Genomic DNA, 23,023 nt, shown 5'->3' with positions numbered 1-23,023 from the left:
TCTTCCCAATTCCCTTATGTAAGAAATGCCAGAAATGTTAAACCAAATAAATCAGAATCTGTAAATCCTTACAGATGACATAAATCCTTATTTGTAAATCCTTATCATTACATTTCAGACAATACATTAGCAGTTTTGCTGAATTATACTCATAATCATCAATAGTTAATTGTTTACTAACACATGTGAGATACTATCCTCAATTGTATGTCACTTTGGATAATAGCACCTGCTTCAACAATCTACAATGAACAACATGAGTGCAAACAGCGCTGGACAATCTTGTCAAAATTCTATGAATCACACAACGAATCAGTCCGACAGATATACTATTTAAAAACATTTGACACTTTTAAAGGGATATTTCACCAAAAAATGAAAAATCTTTCATCATTTACTCACCCTCTTGCCATCCCAAATGTGTATGACTTACTTTCTTCTGCTGACCACAGAACTTTGACGGTCCAAAAAGTGTATAAAGGAAGCATAAAAGTAACCCATACGACTCCAGTGGTCTAATCCATGTCTTTAGAAGTGATATGCCAGTTGTTTTGAGAACAATATTTAACAGATCAATATTTAATAAAATATTTAGTTTTACTCTAAATGCACCCAGTAGGTGGCGATATGCACAAATAAAGTGAATCAGCAAAAACAAAAGAAGAACGTGAAAGTAAAAGTGGAGATTTATATTAAAAAGGACTTAAATATTAAGTCCTTTTAAATATAAATGATTCTCACCCACACCTATCTGTGGAGCGGAAGGGGGCGGGGCCAGGCTGGAATGTCGCACACCCGGTCCCCAATCGGCCTGATGGGGCGCGCGAGGGATAAAGGTGGCCGGTGACGATGGTTCGAGAGAGAGAGAGAAAATTATGGGCATGTCTGTCATGTGTGCGTTTTGGTTTAAGTTTACATTAAATTATTATTTATATTGACAAGCCGGATCTCGCCTCCTCCTTGCCCATCTTAACCCCCTTACACTATCATATCAATCAGAAGATTTAACTACTGAAGATTCATGGATTACTTTTGTGCTGTCTTTATATGCTTTTTGGAACTTCAAAGTTATGCCCACCATTCACTTGTATTGTACAGACCTACAGAGCTGAAATAGTTTTCTAAAAACTTTGAGTTTTCAGTAGAAGAATAAAAGTCACATCTGGGATGGCATGAGGGTGAGTAAATTATGAGATTATTTTAATTTAGGGGTGAACTATGCCTTTAACTAGATCTATTTCTGTTGGTTTGACCATTTATGGTTAAATTGAGCACAATCCACTAGGTAAAGAGTTAACACAATGTGTAGAGAGGTGAGAATGCTCTATATGTAGAGCCTATAATCCATTTCATATTCTGACAATATAATACAAGTATTTTGCTTAGTACCACACACACAAAAGAAAAAACTTAAGTACGCATAACTTATCACCATGAAGACTTTCATTGATAGTAAAGATGTTATCAGTACAACTCAACAAAGTGCTGCTGTTCTTAACAGGGGCTTTGTGTGCAAGGAAATATAACAGCTTTGTGGATATCTATTCTTCTCGGTTACTGTAAACCTTTCCCATGTCCAAATTCCCATCAGTCTGCTTTCTATGTACATCTGTTAGAGTACTATTTTTAATTTTCATTAATTGTCTAGTTAAATTATATAGTGTATATTGCTATTATTATTTTTAATACAGTTCATTAGCAACTTAATTTAATACTATTTGTATTGTTATTTGTTACTGCTTTATTATTATTATTCTGTTTTTTTCTTGTCTTCACTCATTGTGTGTATTGATGCTTTGACAATACTGTATGCACACATAACCATGCCAATAAATTACTTTGAAATTGAAAATGGCTTTCTAAAGTGTATTCAAAAAAGATTGTCTCTCTCGAGTCTCTCTCTCTCTCTGTACATGTGCACAGTCACATGTGCACAAACATACAATTCTCATTTCCACCATACAATACATCTCATTAGCATCCCAGAAATATATTACTGTTTGGCCTTTGCATAACATAAAACTACAAGAACATAGTCACACTTCCAGATTTAAAGATAACGTCTTTTGTTGTCTAGTGGGCATTGAACTCAAAACACGCTGGCTTTAGAGCATGAATCTCTGCATGAGTCTCTGGACTGCACGCAAACACATCACAGCCTGAAGAGAAGCAGTCAAACAGTAACATGCAGGTTAATAGGTCAAACTCAGGGCTGAGACTTGCCTCTTAATGTGTGTGTGCTTTTTTTCAGCTTGTTCTGGGTTTACTGCTTTGTTCCTGCCTGCTGCAAATGCTGGACTGTGCAGGCAGGCAGGGGAAGAGAAAGGGAGTCTGTGAGGGAGAGAGAAGGGAGAGAGGAAGCTGGCAGGCAACTTAGTCCCCTCCCCTGCTCTCGGTCTGATTGCTGTGTGTTAAAATATATCCTTGCACATGTCTCCCCTTCCAGTGCCACTAGATATTATTTTATAGAAGGATCAGAGACGAGTATACTACCACTTTCTCTCGCTACCCAGATTTAACCTTATTGCTCCACACTGCAAAAAATATATATATTTTCTTAATTAATAATTTTTTGTGTGTGTTTTAAAGTCAAAATATCTAAACATTCTTATAAACTGATACATTTACTTGAGACACAAATTACAAAAAATAAAAAACTATGTGAAAATTCTTCCAATTTCTCCTGTGTTCCATGAAAGAAAGAAAGTCACACAGAAAATGTGTCTAGTTTTAAGGATAGTCTTTGCTGGAGAAAAGACAAAAATAATGAGCTAGTTTTTGCAGTGCAGCCCTCGCTTCTCCACCCATTCCCTCTATCAGTGCAAAGCAGTGGTGTGAATGTGTACATGGACTCACATGACTCAACATATCTTGCAGTCTGAATCTGGACTCTGCTTTGCTGTTCCCAGGGGGAGAGGGAAAGAGAGTGTGGGTATGGAGAGAGAGAGAATAATGACAGTGTGGAGTGGGGGACTCTGGAGCATTGCCCCGCACTGGCTCAAATTTCAAGCTTGTCAAGCCTGATGGATTTGGCTAAAAATAAAAGAAAGTGGGGGCCCAAGATGGGTGGATGAATGAATGAATGAACTTTGTAGCAGTTTTACCCCCCTCCGAGACCTTCCTTTCGAACAAAAATGTTCTGATGCCAAGCGTGGCTAAGAGAAGTGTATTCCAAAAACAAACGTCCCCCTTTTCCCAAAGTCCACACAGTGAGAAAGCACCAGGGGAAAAGAGATAGAGAGAGAGAGAGAGAGAGAGATAAAGAGGGGACACAAAACACCCGAAAGCTGCAGGAAGACTGGGGATTCCTCTGCTTCCATGAATCCTGCCACTTATGCACACATTTACAAACTTATCATCAAGCTTTATGGATGACAAAGTGCAGCATATATATATATATATATATATATATATATATATGACACCTCACATGAACAGGGTAGGAAAAGCTGAAAATAATCCAGTCTAAAAATTAAGGCTAAAAAAATAAATAAAAAGGAGTTTTGGATGCTGTTCCACACCATGGGATGCTGGTGTGCTTGTGGTCCCACCAGGCTTTTTTACTAGCTTAACCAGCAAGACTTCTTTGGTTATTCTGTACCACCAGAAAGACCAAGTCATTCTGACATGCATTTCTGCAGACATGTGCCTGAGCAAAGATTGCACATATTCCGTAGCTATTATCCATATGTTTAACCATTCCTCAGAGTACAGCAAGGGTATTCTCTCTTACCATCTGGTTTATCTCTGGATCTGTGACTGCAGAGTAAATGATTCGAGACAATTTTCCTTTTTGTGAACTATCTCTTTAAAGCAGCTACACATGATGATGGACATCTTCAGCCATTGCGTTTCAACTTGCACTGTTTTTTGAGAGTCTCTGCCATGTCTGTTGTGTTCTAAGCCAGTGTGACAGTTAAAACATCTCCACTCAAAACAGCCTGGTGCTGAACACACTTAAAACGGTGGAGATGATTGTGGACTTTAGGAGGAACACCCCAACACTAACCCCCTCACCATTCTAAACAGCACTGGGGCAGCAATTAAGTCATTCAGGTTCCTGGGCACTTCCATCTCACAGAACCTGATGTGGGAGACCCTCATTGACTGTGAAAAAGGCCCATCAGAGGTTGTACTTCCTTCACCAGTTGAGTAAGTTCAACCTGCCACAGGTGCTGTTGGTACTGTTCTACTCAGCAGTCATCGAGTCTGTCCTCTGCACTTCAGTAACTGTCTGGTTTGCTTCAGCTACAAAATCGGATATCAGAAGACTACAGAGGACAGTTCGGATTGCTGAGAGGATTATTGGTTGCCCCCTGCCCTCCCTTCAAGTACTATACACTTCCAGAGTAAGGAAATAGGCTGGAAAAATCACTACAGAGCTCTGAGCATCAGAACCGTTAGGCACAGGAAAGTTTTTTTCCCCTCAGTCTATCCATCTCATGAACAGTTAAAACTGCCCAATTGAGCAATAATTATGTGCAATACACAGTTAAGTATTTTTATATTTATCAAACACATCCAAACTCTTCTGCTATTACATTCCCTTGCTTCCGTATATAACAAATTTGTATTTAGATGTGCACTATGTATGTGTATATGTATGTATGTGTATATACATTCTTTTATTATTTTTTATTATTATCTATGTCGTGTTGCTGTATTGTATTGTTGTGCACAGGAAGCTCCTGTCACCAAGACAAATTCCTTGTATGTGTAAGCATACTTGGCATTAAAGCTGATTCTGATTTTAAAAAACATGTTTCAAGACCCCATTGAATTGCATTCCATTTCTGTTTTTGAAAACACCCACTACGGCCACGTCCACACTAAAACATTTTAGTTTGAACACATGTTGATTTTACAATGTTTAACGTCTCTCATCCACATTGAAACTGCATTTTCCTCCATCGAAAAAAGATTAGTGTAAATACAGATTAGTGTGGAAATGTGTCTGATCTAAGTCACTAATTATACAGGAGGATGTCTTGAAGACTAACTAGTCAATTTTGAACTAGTTTTGAACATCTCTAATCTATAAACCAAAAAGGCTGACCAAATCTGTGTTTTTTCCAGAAAGCTATTTAGACAAAAAGAGGAGAACAGCACAGCACCTGGCCTAAATGGCTCCCCAAACACATCCTGAAATATCTCCCCTCACCTACTCTCTTGGCAGGAGGTGATGCAAGAAGGGTTAAAAATAACCCTTCTCTTTCTCTTTCTACATAACCTTTTGCTTTGTACTCTCCTTACAGCCCAAAGCACTGGAGAAAGCCTCAACGTGCTGTTTTGACACAGAAGAGTCTCTACAGGGAAAATCCTTAAACCAAAACACACCCAGAACAGGAGATGGTGTTATAGGTCATATTTTCTCACAGGGCTGTAAAATGAACTCAACTACTGGTGTCACATTTGTCATTTTTAAAAGAACTGAGGGAAATGGTTAAAGAAGAGCTACACTAGCCAACACAAAATGGTAATTTATGTATTGAATGCCATCAGTCATTTGAAAAGGTCTACCTGTCACATCACAAAGCACAAAAAATATCAATTTAGCCTTCGGGATGCCAGTGAAGGGTGTAATTATGATTCATTCAAGGATATGACGAAATGTTCGCTCTCGCTCTTTTCTTGAAATCAGTAAACCAATATGCATTTCAATAATGTAATCTTTGGAAACTATTACCATCTAATTTCCCACATAACTTTTGCCATGCTGAATGGACATAAACATTGCCAAGTTCCATGACATAAGTGCCAAAACATAGGGAAAGTGAACACTCCTCAGAGAACCAGCATAATCAAACAAGCACATGTTTAGTGAAATCTCGAAATCTTTGTTTTCATATTTGCATTGATCCACTCATTTACCAGGCTTCAGAGCATTACATCATAGCTGGGCCCCCAGTGGCAGAGGGACCCTTCATTCGTGTGATTTCATCAATCAATGCCCTTTGAGAGAAAAGAATGCATGCAAGAGGGGGGAGGGGGTGGGTGGTGGATGTGAACGTGAAAGCCATTTGTTTTCTTTGTAGGGCACAAGCGGAAGACTTGAATCAATAGCCGAAGCCTGTGAATCAAACTCTGGAGGTGGTCTTTCACAACGTTTTCTCTTGCTCACAAACAAGGCACTCTGAGTCACGCCGTTTAAACGAGTCATTGCTTTTGGACATAGGAGAAAATGAGAAACACACTGTACGGTTCAGCTCTGACACAGCTGCGCTGAGCATCTTAATCCATGACATTACAACATAACAATCACTCTTTCCTTTTACTTCATTGGCTGGCTTATTGTGAAACACACAAAGTCGTCATGTGAGTTATGGTCCCCAATGACATTACTTAACCCTAATGTTCTGTTTGGGTCTCGTATCACTGTGGTCTCGGGGACCCCAAACATAAAAAAACAAACTTAATATCAATTAAGTGTTAATAAAGCTAAGCAATTTGTTTAAAAGCAGTGAATGCCTTCTGCTTTTCCTGCCACACAATCCAGACATTTAAAAGGCATTTCTGGTGCATGATGGGGGAAACTTCACCCACTCAGAGTTATAAGTGCATGCAACATGCCTCACTACGATATGAACAATGTCTTCTTTCACTGCCTTCACTCCATGCTGCACATGAAGAAAAGCATGCTGGAAACTGGACAGATTGCTGCCTCACACAATATGAACATACTCGGAGTAAGAACTGGGGATATAGACATGCCATGTCACTTTTTTTACAAATTGTTCTTTATATACATTTTTAATAAGTTGAATTTTTTTGTATTGTGTGCATGTAAATGCTCATTTTGAATTCAAGTGACCAATAGCTGTTCTAATTAGTTTCCAAACCGTTGCCTTATTTATGGAATTAAGATGTCAGAGACAACTGTGTTAGTTTAAGAGAAAGCAGAGTAAACTGGCAAGTGTCCGATAAACAATTCATCTCATGTAATAGAAAAAGATTATTATGTTTTTTTTTTATATATAAAGTGGAGATGCCGCGTCCAAAGTTGGGGAACGTACTTGTAAAAGTAACAAATTACGTTACAATGGGCCTCATTCGTGAAACTTTCTTAAATATAGGAGTACATTTTGGGTAAATTCCTCATAAAATGGACCTCATGAAAACTTTCCTCTAGATTTATGAATGCTTTGCACTCCCCAGATTTGTTAGTCAAATGTATGTTAGTGAATTCCAAACATTCGTAAATGGGGAGCGTGTGCACGTTCATTCACAATTATTATATTATATACGGCCATGAAAACGGCAGAAATGAATGGCACCAGACTCGCTAGTAAATGAGAACAGGGATATGCGGAACAGTAATGAAAGTGTTTTAAAATGAAGTGCATTCAAATCACAAAATGTTTATTTAGCAAACATACTGGTTTGGTCACAAACAAGGCCGCAACCATGTCTTGAATATTGGGGGGGACCAAACTGTTTTGGGGGTGGGGGGGTCGCAGGTGTTGAGGTCACAAATATAATGGTCCTCTTTGGTCCTTTAAAATAGTAAAGGCTCTGAATACAATCATTTTCTGAATTAAGAATTTAAATGTGATAAAGGCCCAAAATTATATTATAAAAATGTTTCCCCACACAGAAGTTCACATAGTACAAGACTACAACGGTGTCTACATTGCTAGCAATTTGCCTGTTTTAGACATCTTTTCTTTGTTTTTTTTGTGCTGTATCAAAAAAATTGGAATTTCTTTTCATCATTGGTATCTGTAAAATGACATGACTGTGTCAGCTGGCTTGCAAAAAGAAAATACACAAAATTATTTACTGCCATCAAGAATCTTAACACAATATTTTCTTCAAGAATGCTAATGCTGCTCTTTTCCATACAAAAAAAGTTCATATTGAGCACTACTGTCAAAGTCCAAAGAAAAACAATCATTAAAAATATACCATAAAAGTAGTCCAATACAACACAAAGCTGTTGTGTGGCCTCAGAAAGCTTGGAATAAAGTGCACGAGTCATATGGAATACGGTTATGATGTCTTTATCCTGAACCTTTAATAGTGCTTTATAGTATAGAATAGAGCTGCTTAAAATATCTATTTTTATGTTCCAAGAAAAAGTAACAGCAGTTGGGTTTTGAACAACATAAGGGTGAATAAATGAGCGAGTAAAAGTAAAATTTACATTTTATTTAACTTTAACTGGTGGCTCATCCTCAAATAAAATTGTCTCTTAAAAGAAGACTCTTAGGAGAGGCTGTACAAAATTCAGAATTAATTAAAGACATAAAGGAAATCTGAAATTGATTTAAAATTATTCCCTAATAATTTTTGCATTGAACATATATCTGACACTGTCCTTGTCACAACCTAAAAACTCACACGAAGCCACCAGTCACAGGTCTTACTTTGTTCTAGTTCTTATTTGGGTGATAACGCTCTACTTTGTGTTATAGATCATTTTCTAACACAATATCAAGTGAATTTTCTAAAAAGGTAATACAAAAACTTACAAGATAACCACATTCATTCAATTCCTTTACAATATACACATATTTGCTCTTTGTCTTAAGCCTGATTTGCTGAAAACGGCTCCGTTAATGTTTTCACATTCAAAATTCTGAATGACATACGAATCATGTCCTGTACGTGACATATTTTCAATTCAAAACGGCAGATTTCACCAAATGGTGAATAGTTTTACCCTTGGAAATTACTGTTGGCCTGTACAAATTTCAATCATAAAACAGCTAGTGGGCAAATATTGCATGTTTAGTTATTTATATCTTACATGGCCCTAACACTCTTAACCTGAACTGCTGACACTGATGCGTGTGTGTGTTGCGCGCCGCTGGAATAATCCAAGAGGTTCTCGCCCAGCTCCATAAATGTGAGTCCCGCCTTCATCGATTTGATTGGCTATCTAAAATTACATTGACAGCGGTTTAAACCTTTATGTTATTCCTGCAACAACTTAATGACAATTACATAGTGGTGCATAATGAACTGTACCAGAACAGCTACAAGGATATCAGTTATCTAGGAGAGAGTCTAATGACCCTGAGACAGAGCTTTCCTTTGTCCTTTTAAACAGTCTTCTGAAGGCGGGATATAAAGCTTGACTTTACGTACCCACACATAAAGTGCATGTGAGGCTGTTTACTTTGGGATTTCAGAGTCACATTTCAAAATTATCAAATCTTTCCCTTCAGCAGCAGTCCAAGCCGTTCCACCATATTAAAAGTTCAACTGGAACCCATGACTGATGCTGACTGAACTTTCAGGGAAAACAAGAGAAAATGGATATTTAAAGGTAACAATTAGATTGAAGCTTTTGGCAGGAATTCCTGTAATGGGTTTAGGAACTGTCTCCATAGATTAACATAGTATAAGTTGTATTCTATATCAAGTTAATATTGCAGTCCCTTTGTGGGTTGATATTTATTTATATGGCCAATAATTTTTGCACCTGGAAAGGAAACTGTGAAAAGGAAGCTTAATTTCCTCTGCAAGAGATTTTAGAAATGGAAGTATGCAAACTGAGTAGAAAAAACCAAACTTTTAGCAGTTCTATTCTTTTTTGAGCGATTTCACACTCAAAGTGCCTTCTCTTCAAAATGGCAGACTTCCTAACTGAAACTAGACTCTAGATATGCAATGTTTAATGGAGACCGTTTTCAAGATAGGAGAAGGTTGTTCCACTCAGCTCCCTTTCCGATGCTCTACTGGTTGACCAATGGACATTTTCAAGGAGATTTTGGAAGAAAACTGTTAAACATTTACCTGCCTCGCAACTGGCCTGATACCCCTATGAATGTGATAAATGACCTTCTGTGGCACTGGGGTCTAATTCAATCTGGCAAAGTCTAAGTTGCCTCACAAATTCACATCCAACAACAAAACCAAAGATCATAGTAATCCTAAACATGGTAGCAAGACTTAAAAACAACAATTCCATCTTTATGCTTGAGCATAAGGTGTACACTCAGGTTTGAAGCAAAAAAAACAAAAACAAGAAATTGAAAGAAATCATTCAATGAACCACTAAAGTTTGATCACTCACAGTGGTTTGTTCCATAGTTTGACTGCTCTGAGGAGGTGAGAATGGCAGCTCCGTTATGTGTTAGCATGCGGTGAGATGCTCCTGCGTGACAGTGGGAGTCAGATGCATGTTGTGGTGCTGCGCCTGCAACAGCTCTTGGCTGGAGGATGGTGGGTTTTCGGGGGGTCGACAGCACAGGCCTCCTCAGAGAGAAATGTGTCTCACCAGTGTGGAGTAAGCTCCACCTCTGTCACGCTAAAAAACACCCCTCAGACTTCATTGACTGTAAACCTCAGCCATACTTCCTTTCCTGTAATGAACAGTGAATTTCTTATTATTATCTTTCTCAAAAACCACAAAATAGGGCAACATCCTATATAGACAATCCAAAACTGATGGGGCCAACTGTTTATATAACAATTCAATGATTTACCTTTGACAGCATGACACCAGAATCGTCTGCAGAATAATGTTTTACAAAGTGATGTCATTATTTTCAGTCTCAACAGCAGTTTAAACCTTTTAATTCGTATTTGTCAGCCATTTGATCCTATGTTTGGAAACTTGTTAACTCTTACAGATTTCACTGTGTTACTTAAAACTTCCACGTAAGTTTTAAATGTATGTCAAACTAATTTAAGATTATTTTAAGAATTGATGTACACATCACTGGTGAAGTGTACATTACAGAAGACATGTAATAATAATAATAAAAAAATGCAATTTTAAGTTCTTAACCATCCATTAGTACATTTTCTGACAGATTTAATTTAGGTTGAACTAATTTGCATGGACAAAAAGTGAACAATGTTCGATTGTTAAAATGCTGCAAGATTTCTTTTCTACTTCATCTGCCTCAAAAAAATATTATTTTTCTTGGTTAAATCTAATGTAGTCAGATTGATTTAGTCAATTTAAATTCACACAAATCCATATACCCTATGAACCACATTAAGTTACCTAAAAAAGTTAGTAACACTTTACAATAAGGTTTAATTTGCTAACATTAGTTAACATGAACTAACAATGAACAATACTTTTACAATCTTATATTAATCTTGCTAATATTATACACAGTAATTATTACTAAATATAGTAATACATATTTATAAATGTGTTTTTTGTTCACATTGGTAAATGCAAAGAAACAACAGCTTTTGTATTAACTAATACATGATTTAAAACAATATATTGTTCATTGTTAGCTCATGTTACCTAATGCATTAACTAATGTTAACAAATTGAAACTTATTGTAAAGTGTTACCAAAACAAAAAGTTGTTTTTTCTACAGTGTATGAATTAAAAGAACACCCAAATAAACTGTAATTAACTGTTAAAAGACAAGTAATTTATGTAAAGACAATGTTTTAAAGATTAAAATAAAATAATAGCATAGCAATAGCAAAAGTGAAGTTATTTTATAAAGTATAATAAAAATAAGGGAATTTATTGACAATAAAACATTTTTAATTAATAAATAAAAGAAAGAAATACATGTGATTATACATGTTTCATTTTTCCTGGAACACGCATCATGGAAATGTTTTGTTGAAGAGCATGTAGGTATGTGTGAGACAGCCTGTTTGAGAGGGCGAAATGATAAACCACGATACATTCTCTTTTTTACTTTTTACTTAGTAACTGCTGCAAGCGTTTGCCTTCTGGCAAAGGTGGAGTCCTGAATAGTAATGTCCATGTCAGCAAACAAACAAACCTGACTAGTTATCTTAGACTTCTATGAATCTGCAAATTATTTCCACAGAATAGCATCAAACTGTACAAATGTCTGTATTATGAATATGTCTGAATGAGAACTGTATGAAAAAAATGCACAACTGCATCCCAAATTAATAGTAAAAATGATCACATTTAGAAAATGTTGAATTAATAAAAATTTCATAACCTTTTTTTGTTTATGTCAGAATTATGAATGATGCTATCTTTCCAAATTATCTAATTAAATCATGATCATTTTAATGAAGTATTTTGTAAAAAAGACAATAACAATTGTATTCAAATTAACTTTTTCACTTAACAAGATTCTGAAAAGACATTCTACATTTTAATAAAAGGACATGCATGGAAAAATATAGAAATGTCCACATTATTATTTTCTAAGCTATGCCTAAATAAAGCACACACAGTCTTCTCATTCATAGCACCTCTTACCCATGCAGCAGAGCTGCACTATTTGGACAAAAATTCATAATGAGATTATTTTGAAAAAATATTGCGATTTCAATATTAACTGCGATATGATAAACAAGAAACTAATGAGTGATTCATTTTGACCAAAATGTGGTAATGTTTTTCCCATGTTCTACTGCAAATAAAAAGCTCTTTGAGGGTTCACACTTAAGCCCTCTTAAATAGAACTAAACTTGGACCTTTTTCACTTCAGCCACACAAAAAAAAGAAAAGTAAAACAAAGAGAGTGGAAAAAACCAAAACAAAAAACACTGTCTTCTTCGCATTCACATTGTACCCATCTACTGTGTAACTGTTTTTGTCCACTTTGTGATCTCCGACCACTGTTCATCCTTATTATTTTTGGAACCCAGTCAACTTGAAATAATAAATCTATGATTATTATACAATAGTATATCTTTCTGTAATATTATGTGGTATTACTGTAAAAAATCTAAACAAGGACAGGGCATTGCTATGTTATGGTTCAGTTCAACCAATCAGTTCTAAACCATCAAGCTTTTATTTTGATGACGTCTGCATGAAGAGTTTCTGTTTGTAGCGGTGTTCACATTTAAACGATATGGCGCTGACATCTTGGGACTTGAGTCTGCGCAGTTGCGATATCGGGACCAGACCTGCGCAGTAGTGAGCAGGAAGTAAAGCCACGAAATCAAGGCCCCGCCCTCACTCTCGCTGAATCAATCGCAAGCACACGAAATATAGAAATGTAGATATTAAATTTAAAGCTCCAATCTCCTCAGTCCCCTGAAGATCCCGAAAAAAAAGTCTGTTTGTGCTTCAGTGACTACTTCGCTCAGAGAACCTGTCAATCACAGCTGTCAATCATGTCATGAGCACCGTTTTATAGCTCAAATAACTAACTAAAAACAAACTTATTTTGAAAACAAACACTTGAAATTACATCAACCTGATAGAAACTACAGTAAATGACAGAAACTATCTTTGGAAAAAAGATATGTGAAATGTAATTTAATTGTTTAGTTGGTCTCACGTCCCGTTGAATAACATGGGGAGGCGGGGTTTACGACCTATACAAGGACCAGTCACCGGGGGGGCGATCGAGACATTTTGGCTTCACTTTTGAGGGCTTGTGCGGCACACTTGACATAAATTTGCGAGCAGTGCGAGCAGACTATTTATTTATTTAATTAAATCCCTGCCCTGTGTGGTTTAATAATAGCACAAGGTAAGTCATATTGCGGTTTTATTTTATTTTGATTAATTGTGCAGCCCTACTTTGCAGCAATCTGAAAAACTATTAGCAGTATCAGTCCTAGTGCTGTTTTATCTAGATAATGACCCGTTAGGAGGTGCTATACGTTTTCTTTCAAGTCTCTCATCATTGGAAAGGCTGGGTCTTGTACTCATTGACCCCTGCCTCTGAAACCTGTTTACTATAAGTTAGGGTCACAGCTATTGACTGCAGCACACAGTTATATGGTACATTTGTCCATACATTACAGGGGGCAGACTAGTTCCTTTATCGGCTACCTGATAAATCGAGCTTGACTCTGCCCATCTACCAGAGAGATCCATTTATTTATCACTTCACTCTTCTTATTCAACATCAGTTTTATATGGAGTGCATATAGAACATTCTAAGCTTTTGAGGTCTGTGGTTATGACCATTTTACTCTCTTAAGAAACTGTAATTGTGTCCTGTGTACACTCATGTGAAGCTTCTCACCTCAGGCAAGTCAAAGCAGTATTCCATATGTCAAACTCAATTACAGTATATGACTGAGAATTCTGAAATACCATATTACATTTTTTTCCAATCCGCAAGTATGCAGAACAGGGTGAAACATAATTTCCTTCGACCTCAAGCTGTTCCTTGCATTCACCAGTGAAGCATTCGGCAAAAAGTTGTCAAATGTGGTGTTTTGTGTGTATGCACATTTGTGTATGGTTGATAAACTTTGCTGTAATGTTTTGCTGTGGTAAATGATGTACTGTTTTTATGATTCACTGTTACTAGGGTTAACCCCCCAAAAAAAAAACATATCTCTAAGAGATATAAAAGAAAAACAGAACAAAGAAAAAGCTGACATGTTCTGCAAGCCACACTGCTGGAGCTCAACCAATAGGAGGTTCTTGCCACTTAGCGTAAAGCCACCACCAGTGCACAGTGTTGATTTGATAAAGACACAACCGATTTACTGTATGTTCGAGACAGGAAGTGGTCACGCCACCCTTGCTGCTCCACGCCCACCTCTTACCCCTCCTCCTCACCACCTGTGCGAGTCTCACAGGATGCACACACACTTACACACCTCCAGCTGCACAAAGAGTAAAACCACATATCATACTTGTTTTTATTCATTCACACCCCAGTGCCCCAGAAATCATTTATTTAATTCAGAGACCGTAAAGTGTCTCTCAGACAATACACTCTGTTGGTTTGCGAACTGTAGGATCCTACATGTTAACAATCAACGTTGATGCATAATTATGTCATAATGTGGAACTAAATAAATTACATAATAATTAAAAACACATTAAAGGAAAAATCATGTGTGACAACAAATGTATTTTTACTTCTATTGTTTTCTATATGTTAAAATTTGTTTGTCAATTGAAGTTTTTTGAATCGCGATTAATTGCATAATTTTTCGTAGTTAATTGCGATTAATCACAGTTTTTAAATTGATGAAATGTAACTCTAAATAAACTTATTTTCCTGTCCAAATGCATTTATCTTCATTCTTAGGAAGTAAAACCAAACAATATGTAACAATATAATGCTTTATTTTTATTTTTTATTTCATCCCCTTTTCTCCCAATTTGGAATGGCCAATTCCCACTACTTAGTAAGTCCTCGTGGTGATGCAGTTACTCACCTCAATCCGGGTGGCGGAGGACAAGTCTAAATTGTCTCCACTTCTGAGACAATCAATCCGCGCATCTTATCAAGTGGCACGCTGTGCATTACACCGCGGAGACTCACAGCATGTGGAGGCTAATGCTACTCTCCGCGATCCACTCACTTACCACTTACTCGTGACCACGAGGAGGTTACCCCATGTGAATCTACCCTCCCTAGCAATTTGGTTGCTTTGGAGACCTGGCTGGAGTTAAAACTCGCTGAGCTACCCAGGCCCCCAATATCATAATTTATTAACAAATTCCGAACAAAGCCTCCCAATTTTATAAATATAGAAATGCACTAAAATAAAACCAATTCAAGTAATATTAAATGTTTCCCAAAGTCTAAGAGGGAGTTCAACTAATTGAAAGAACTAGTCCTCACTTTGGTTGCGTATTCACTGAAATGGGCATTGAATCTCTTAAACTCTCATCCTCCACAATGTTAATCTGCCAGTAGACTGTGGCTAACGGCTTTGTTACAGCAATTGTGAAGCCGTGTTCATGATTTGCGTCAGGATGTCAGCGCCAACATCAAGCACCTCTTTGAACTCCACATGAAAAATGTTTGCAGACAAAAACCATCTCATTCTGCATACTTAGGCTGAAACATATTTGATTTCTGTCACAAGTTTCATCGAGGCTTGTTTTGTACAACAAATAGCGTTAAGAGCTCTTTTTCCCATCACTTGACACTGAATCATTGCTGTGTGTTGGTGGTGTGTGCATCAGTGTAATGACTCCAGGTGGACACATCGCAAAGGTTTCGCCCTTCCAACCAGCTTTTATGCTGGTTCGTGCTGTATTAAGATGTAACACAGTTCAATGGACAATATAAATAATAATTTAATAATAAACTTAACCAAAAGACAAATACACACACAGGTGTCGGCAGCTGCCCGTAACTCTCTCTCACAATGCCACTACCGGTCGCCCTTATCCCTTTCTGGCTTAATCAGCCTAATAACTGAACAGCCTCGCCCTCCGCATAACAGTAAATGCGTTACTCATGATTAAGAAAAATTTACGTGTTAACATTTTTATATAATTGCATATGTTTAAGCGTTAATTTTGAAAGCTATAGTTAAAATACTTTCCCCTATACCAGTTTAATATGCAGCTGTGGCAGCGGGGGCGTGGTCAGGCGCCCGTCCGGGAGAGAAAAGCGGTAAGGGCGCTTTCACCTGAGCTAAATTATGTCTAACACCTGTGTCTAATTTCAGTGAGCACGGGGAGAGCGGCATAAAAAGCAGCGAGAGGGCCTCCATGAAAAGAGAGAGACAGAGAGTTATGTTGGAAGCTGAAAGCTCAGTGCTTTATTGTATATGTAAAACTGTGAATATTATTTTGTATTATATTGTGGAGACATTAAAGGTGACTGACCTGAACTGCCTTGTGAGGAGTTTCTCTTACAGCAGTTAATTAGAAGGTTAATTTCCCTGAAAAGTGTAAACACTAGGGCATCTAGTACGATAATTTGTGAGATAAGGAAATCATACAAAAATAGTACAAGATAGTATGACTGTGTTTGGTACAAAAACAGAAAAAAATAAATCAACCAACAAACAATGTCATTATGATTTTTCCTAAGTTTAACCCCCTAATCTAAACATATAAGCATAAAGACTAACCCCAAACGCAAACCTAACCATGATTTTAATAGGAAAATAACTTTTCTGTACCACAGAGGAAAACAAGAGTTTGGAAAGAGAGGAGGGACCCATATGGCAGGTAACTGTATATAGTACATCATCATTTGTATTGCAAAAAATAAATATGAAATTATTAATCAAATTTGTTTACTAATGTTAACTTAAAATGTTGGACAGGAGGCTAGCTAAAATGTGATACCTGTTTTTATCGATTTGAAATTCTTTTTGTTGACTGGTTGTTCTCTATGGGAATAAAAGTTGTATCTTACCATTTCATCATCTCGTACCAGTTGTTACGAGACTAGGGTGACCAGATGACAACGACAAAAATCATGGCATAATAAAATGTAAAAATAATTATTGAAAAAGTATAAAAAATATTTATACTGAATACAATTGTTGGCTAGAATAAACAAATTAAAATAAATAAACTACAAAATTATTATTTTTTAATTACGACATGATGCATGTTGCAGTTACATAACTAAATAAAAATATTTAATTGACGTCACTTGGCTTGTTTAAGGATATGTGGATTTTGCAACCAGGGACAAAAGTGTCCAGTTCAAATTTTCCCATTGAAATCATATTGAGTGAATGAGCGATTCTTTCGTCACTCTCCAATGTTTTCTCATGACAGAAAAAAAGCACTGCGGCCATGTTAATTTAAAACACTTATATGGAATGATTTTCCGGACATTATTCAAAAGGAATTGCAAATTGTATTTGCAATTGCGTTTTCAATTTGTGGACGCATAAAATGTGACATAATCCAAATGCAATTGCAAATCGTGCATTACCGTTTGTATTTTCGTTTAAGCGAACGCACAGTGACTGCCAGATTTCAAATGGAAAAGCAAAGTCAGTTTACAACTGTGTTTCCCATATCTTATGAGTTTTGGCCCTGTCATATTTAAATGGCAATTTCAATTACCACGTCTGCTTTTTCACTTTCTCAGCGTCGCGTATGTAGCCAGCCAAAACTCAAATGGAATACTAATTCCCTTAGTATTTCCATTTCCGATGCCTTACACGGAAACCTGTCAATCAGGGTCAAGGGTGGGATTATGCTATGGGGCGTGTTTGTCTTGGGAAGAGACGTCACTCACAGTCGACGGTTAAGATCAAATAAACCGGCGTCTGTTCAGGGCATCACCTCTTTATTTATTTTGTATTTATTTTAATGTTTATTTGACAGGGACAAATGCATAGAACATTGCTTTATAAAGAATACAAAGTAGATGCCATGCATACATGTTTCTAGCCATGACTAATTTGCAACCCCTGTCCCTGGTTAGGCTTATAAATTTAAAACAAAAATTACAGAGTATTGAGTTTAAGATTTATAATTAATAAAATACATACAACAAATACATCCCATATATGAAATAAGATATGGGCTTAAGTAGATGTGGAAGTCACTATAAATCAAAGTCTAGACACATTTAACAATACAAGAACACAAAAGGGTGCATATGTCTGTGCGTGCTCACATATGCAACATTATGTTTGTATGCATTGTGTTATGTCCTACGGAAGCGTATTGCATTCACTTGAGAGAAAAAAATCTACTCTGTTTTTCTGAATTAATGACTTAATTATCTCAGAATTACGAGATAATTTTTCATTAAAAAAAATATTGAGATCCCTCAAAATCCTGCCAGGAGCTCTATTTTAGCTGGATTGCAAGTAAACATGTCCCGCCTTTCAAGTTTAATCCGGTTTTATTTTACTTTGGGTCTGAGACAATATATAGAGATATATTTTAAACTTGGCCTTCAATACAAAAACATTACTGTCTATGACATTTGTAATACTGTCATGGCTGAGACACGCTTTGATCTTCCAAAGGACACTAATCAAGCAATAGACTTGCATCTAACACGAGAACTACCGGAATTCTAGAACTATAAGAATGGCCATAGCGGTCATTCTGACCATTCATACTAGACTGTACCAAATGTCATGTCATATTTACATTCGAAACTTCTATTGAGGTTTTAGAATGAAGCTTCTAATGTCTGTCGTCATATTTTATGGCGTCATCACCCTAAAAATTTATTGAATAAAATACAATAATATGGATCAAATGGAGCGCCAAGCGAACGCAGATAGTCCTACATAATACGATCTTTTTTTGTAATATATAATAGTGCTAGACTATACACATACATAGGCCTATATATATTATATATTAGTTGCTAGACTGCCCCGGAAGGTGCGTGCCTCACTTTGTGTACAGCAAGTTTTTTCCACCACAGTGAAAATGTTTTCGAAAGTCTAAACGCCAACAAACATGGATTGAGGCGGAATATTTCGTTAGATAAAAACATGTTGTGAATTTTGGAAATTATTACATCTATCCTTTTTCAAAACATGTTGACTTTTGGACTTTACAACGCTCTGGAGTTAACACTCTTTTAATGAACAGGGTGTGCAAAACCTCCACCAACTCAATAACGTTTTGCAATTAAGTTTTTATTTATTATTATTATAACACACCAATTATTTTTTGTTGTCCAATTTGTCATTATAACATGATACAGTATTACTATTATTACTTTTTTTGTAATAATAGTAATATATTCCTGTCTTATTAACTTTTCTTTCACTTGGAGCTTATATTCTGATGTTGCAGTGCATTGTTCACCATGCTGCAAAAGGCTGTCATTTTTGAAAGCATCGTAGGCAACATTCGTAACAGTATATTAACAAAAAACATGGCATGGTGACTCCTCAGAACACTAGATGGAAAAAAGAAACATTGCGGTTTATCAAGCACTGAAACTTTGCTTGATGCAGAACAATCTGGAATAATGTTAAAAATTGTAACAGTCACCTCTTTGCAACCTGAACTTGTTCAGAACGATAAATCTTTGTGACACCTGCGCTAAAAACAATCTAGACGTAGCGCAACGAATGAAACAGAATGCAGGTGTCTTGACATGGGTTTTTGAAACTTTTCTTTTTTTTTTTAAGTTCTTATTATCTTGACACAGGCTGTGTCTCGTTTGGAAAGATGCGTCCTCCGGAGGTCGCATTTGTCGGCCGCATACGTCATCGAGGCTGTTTCATTTCATTTTTGTTTTATGCAAAAATGGTTAACAATTGTATAAAATGTACAAACAAGACAGCCTCAATGACGTATGCGGCCAACAAATGTGACCTCCGGAGGACACAGCCTTCCAAACGAGACAGTCACAGTGTCTAGAAATGTGAGGTCCTGCATGTGACAATGAAGAAACAGTGAGACATGGTGCAGCAGTCAAGGAAGTTCGTCCACGTTCAAAATGAACAGCCTCTCATCTCATCAAGTTCGGAAGACCTGTATATTTTTTCACAAGTTACAAACCTGAACCCAAAGTCCTACTTAAAAAAACGGACCCAAACCCGGCAGCTTCTAATGTGAACCACTCTGTGAGCGCTGAAAACGGCTTATTTGCGCATGTACCCAGAACAACATGTCACCCCCAATTGGATTTTGAGAGCTTTCCTATGGGGCAGTGGGCCCTCCCCAACATCCGGGGCCCCACAAAATTGCGTGCTTTGCGTGGTGGTAAAAACCACTACTGCATACAAGCAAACATCATCCACAGATGTTTCTTATAGGCTGCGGTGTAAAACATCCTCCACAAACACAATGGGGATGTTTTGTTCTTCGGTGAACGTTTCTGATGTGCAAAGCAATACAAATAAATCCATCTGGGAGGAATTCTGACCTTTGCCAGAGACAGCATTGCCTCAGAGTGCACTCTGCCTGCTGAGTCGGTCTGGCAAAAATCGAAAAGCGATTCTCTTTCGCTTGCTGTCTTTCTCTAAAAAAAATTATCTCACCACTTACCAGGAATTTGCTAATTGTTTTAAATACCTTCTACTCTTGTGGACTCAAGTCATTTTTCCCAACGACTAAGAGCAGAAAAAAAAGGAGAAATGGCAAGGAGGGAAATAAAAAGACCTTGGCAGGAAGTGCTGTGCTTAATATGTCGAATGCCTGAGACACAGTTCATTCAGACTCTCACCGACATTGTTTTAAATTACTGCTGGCCCCCATGCAATTCAACACACACACACACACACACACACACACACACACACACACACACACACACACACACACACACACAGCACAGAGAGAGAGAGAGAGAGAGAGAGAGAGAGAGAGAGAGAGAGAGAGAGAGAGAGAGAGAGAGAGAGAGAGAGAGGCATTCACATTTTTTGCAAGTTATTGTTGAATGCAAATCTAAAGAATCCGTAAATGAAACAAGCTGCAGGTACAGGAATGGAGGGAACCGGCTCCTTTGCTTTTTTGAGTCCTGTCCATTTTTCTGCTGATGAGTGTGGAGACTTTGACTGTGACATGTTTAGCTGAGATTAGTCTCAATAGAGCATCCAATAATGCACTTATAGAGGAAAGAAAAGGAAATACACCTGTACAAATCTTACTTCTGCTGGCACAGACACCCAGATGGGGTACTTCTCAAAGTTTGAATAATTTAGACAAAATGTTTTGGGGTGGGGAGCTTGCAAATCTGGCATAAAACATTTACAGCAACATTTTCACATTTTCCCAATGCCTAGAATACTGTACCCTTTTTTCATATATGCTAAAATACGTAGGCAAATTTTTAACACCATACAATCATCGAGACAGATGGGGAAAGAAACAACAAAACACATTTTCAAGTCGGTGTGGTGTATTGGTTATATTTAGACAGAGCATCAATATTGACACGGCACACTGAATATGACTCATCCGTACCGACACAGGCCAGTGACACCCCTGCCCACCCTCGCAAGTTTCCTTAGTCCTATTGTGGTGCAAAATCATGTTTCTTTGTGTGTATGTGTGTGCATATCTGTGTGTGGGTAAGGTTTCCCTTCATTCTGTGGACCAACCAATAGTCTCTACGATGAAAACAGCGTAATAAAAATATTAATTGTCTTAATAAAAATATAAAAATTCAAATAGGTTTCAGTGAGAGTAAGGTTTAGGGGATAGAAAATATCATTAGCTCAGTATAAAACCAATAGAAGCCTACAGAAAGTCCTAACCATGACAAAAAAAAAAAAAAAAAAAAAAAGAAACAAACAAATGTGTTGTTTAGCTAAAAATATTATACATAAATCTATATATTTAGCAATAGCGAAATCTGACAAAATCCCCCTTTTTGGTCAGAACATTTGAGGACGTTCTCAATTGGAAAATTGAATCATAAATAATACAAAAAAATATTTGTATGTATTAATACATAACATGTATATTATTTTAATTTTATTTGCTAAATAAATCGTTATTTAGAAAACCGAATTATAAATATCAAATATTTTATTGCTGCCAAAACATATATATATATATATTTATTTATAAAATCGGTTATTGCTGGACTTATAACAGAAAGACAATAACACCAAGGATACATCCAGTTGTCCAAATCTGGTTCAGGGATGGGTTATGGTATGTCCTTAAATGGCCCTTTCAGTCCATCATTAAAAGCCCATTGAAAATCTTTGTTGGGATTTCAAGGAAGCAGTAGCAGCACAGAAACCAAAGAATGTCAATGAGTGTCCGAAGCCAGAGAACACTTACCTGAAACATTTATTTGCCATTATTAAGGACAAAGGATTCTCCACAAATGAGTGACTTTCGGGGCTGAATATTTTTGACATGACATTTGTGACATGACATCTTTTTTTTTTTTAAATGATAAATGTTTTCTTTTTTGGGGGTAGGGTAGTCTAATCTAAAGTGATTAAAGTGGTCCATACAATGCAAGTGAATGCTGACCTGACCCTTTCCAAAAATACCATAAAGGCAGCATAAAAGTATCCCACACGACTCCACTGTTTAAATCCGTGTCTTCAGAAGTGATATGATATGTGTGCGTGAGAAACACATTCATATTTAAGTCTTTTTTTTTACTATAAATCTCAACTTTCACTTTAACATCCTTTCACATTTTGAAAGTGAATGTGGAGATTTATGGTAAAAAAAAAAAAAAAAAAGGACTTAACTATTAATTTAAATGTAGATTTATGTAAAAATAATAGACATAAGTAAACTGTTTATGTGTGTGTTGAAGTCAGCAACTGTGTGTTAGTGCAGTGCATGAATTGTCTATGCATGTGGTTATGTATGTATGTATGTGTGTGTAGAATAGGCTGAGCCTGGCCCACATTTCCTGCAGCTCTTGGAGTGGCTGTTTTACAGGCAGTAAGGATACTCCTGCCTGCTTCACTGCAGGTCACTGATTGCTTGTGTTGTTTCTGGAGACAGCAGTACTGTTATATTTGAAG

The 23,023-nt window shown here is 36.8% G+C and overlaps 1 protein-coding gene across 1 annotated transcript in view; it reads right to left on the bottom strand.

The window, feature by feature from the left end:
- bach2b (BTB and CNC homology 1, basic leucine zipper transcription factor 2b) overlaps window positions 1–23,023 on the bottom strand; it is a 144,103-nt gene that overhangs the window by 108,752 nt on the left and 12,328 nt on the right. The window contains exon 2 of the mRNA XM_052096139.1: window positions 10,022–10,310. Within this exon, the coding sequence (XP_051952099.1) occupies window positions 10,022–10,036 (15 nt within the window). The 5' untranslated portion in view covers window positions 10,037–10,310. The remainder of the gene's footprint in view (window positions 1–10,021; window positions 10,311–23,023) is intronic.

This window comes from Xyrauchen texanus, chromosome 28 (genome assembly GCF_025860055.1).
Source record: "Xyrauchen texanus isolate HMW12.3.18 chromosome 28, RBS_HiC_50CHRs, whole genome shotgun sequence".
In the NCBI taxonomy this organism is placed as follows: Eukaryota; Metazoa; Chordata; class Actinopteri; order Cypriniformes; family Catostomidae; genus Xyrauchen; species Xyrauchen texanus.
The sequence above is the reverse complement of the archived record's forward strand: the minus strand, read 5'-3'. Positions and strand labels throughout refer to the sequence as shown.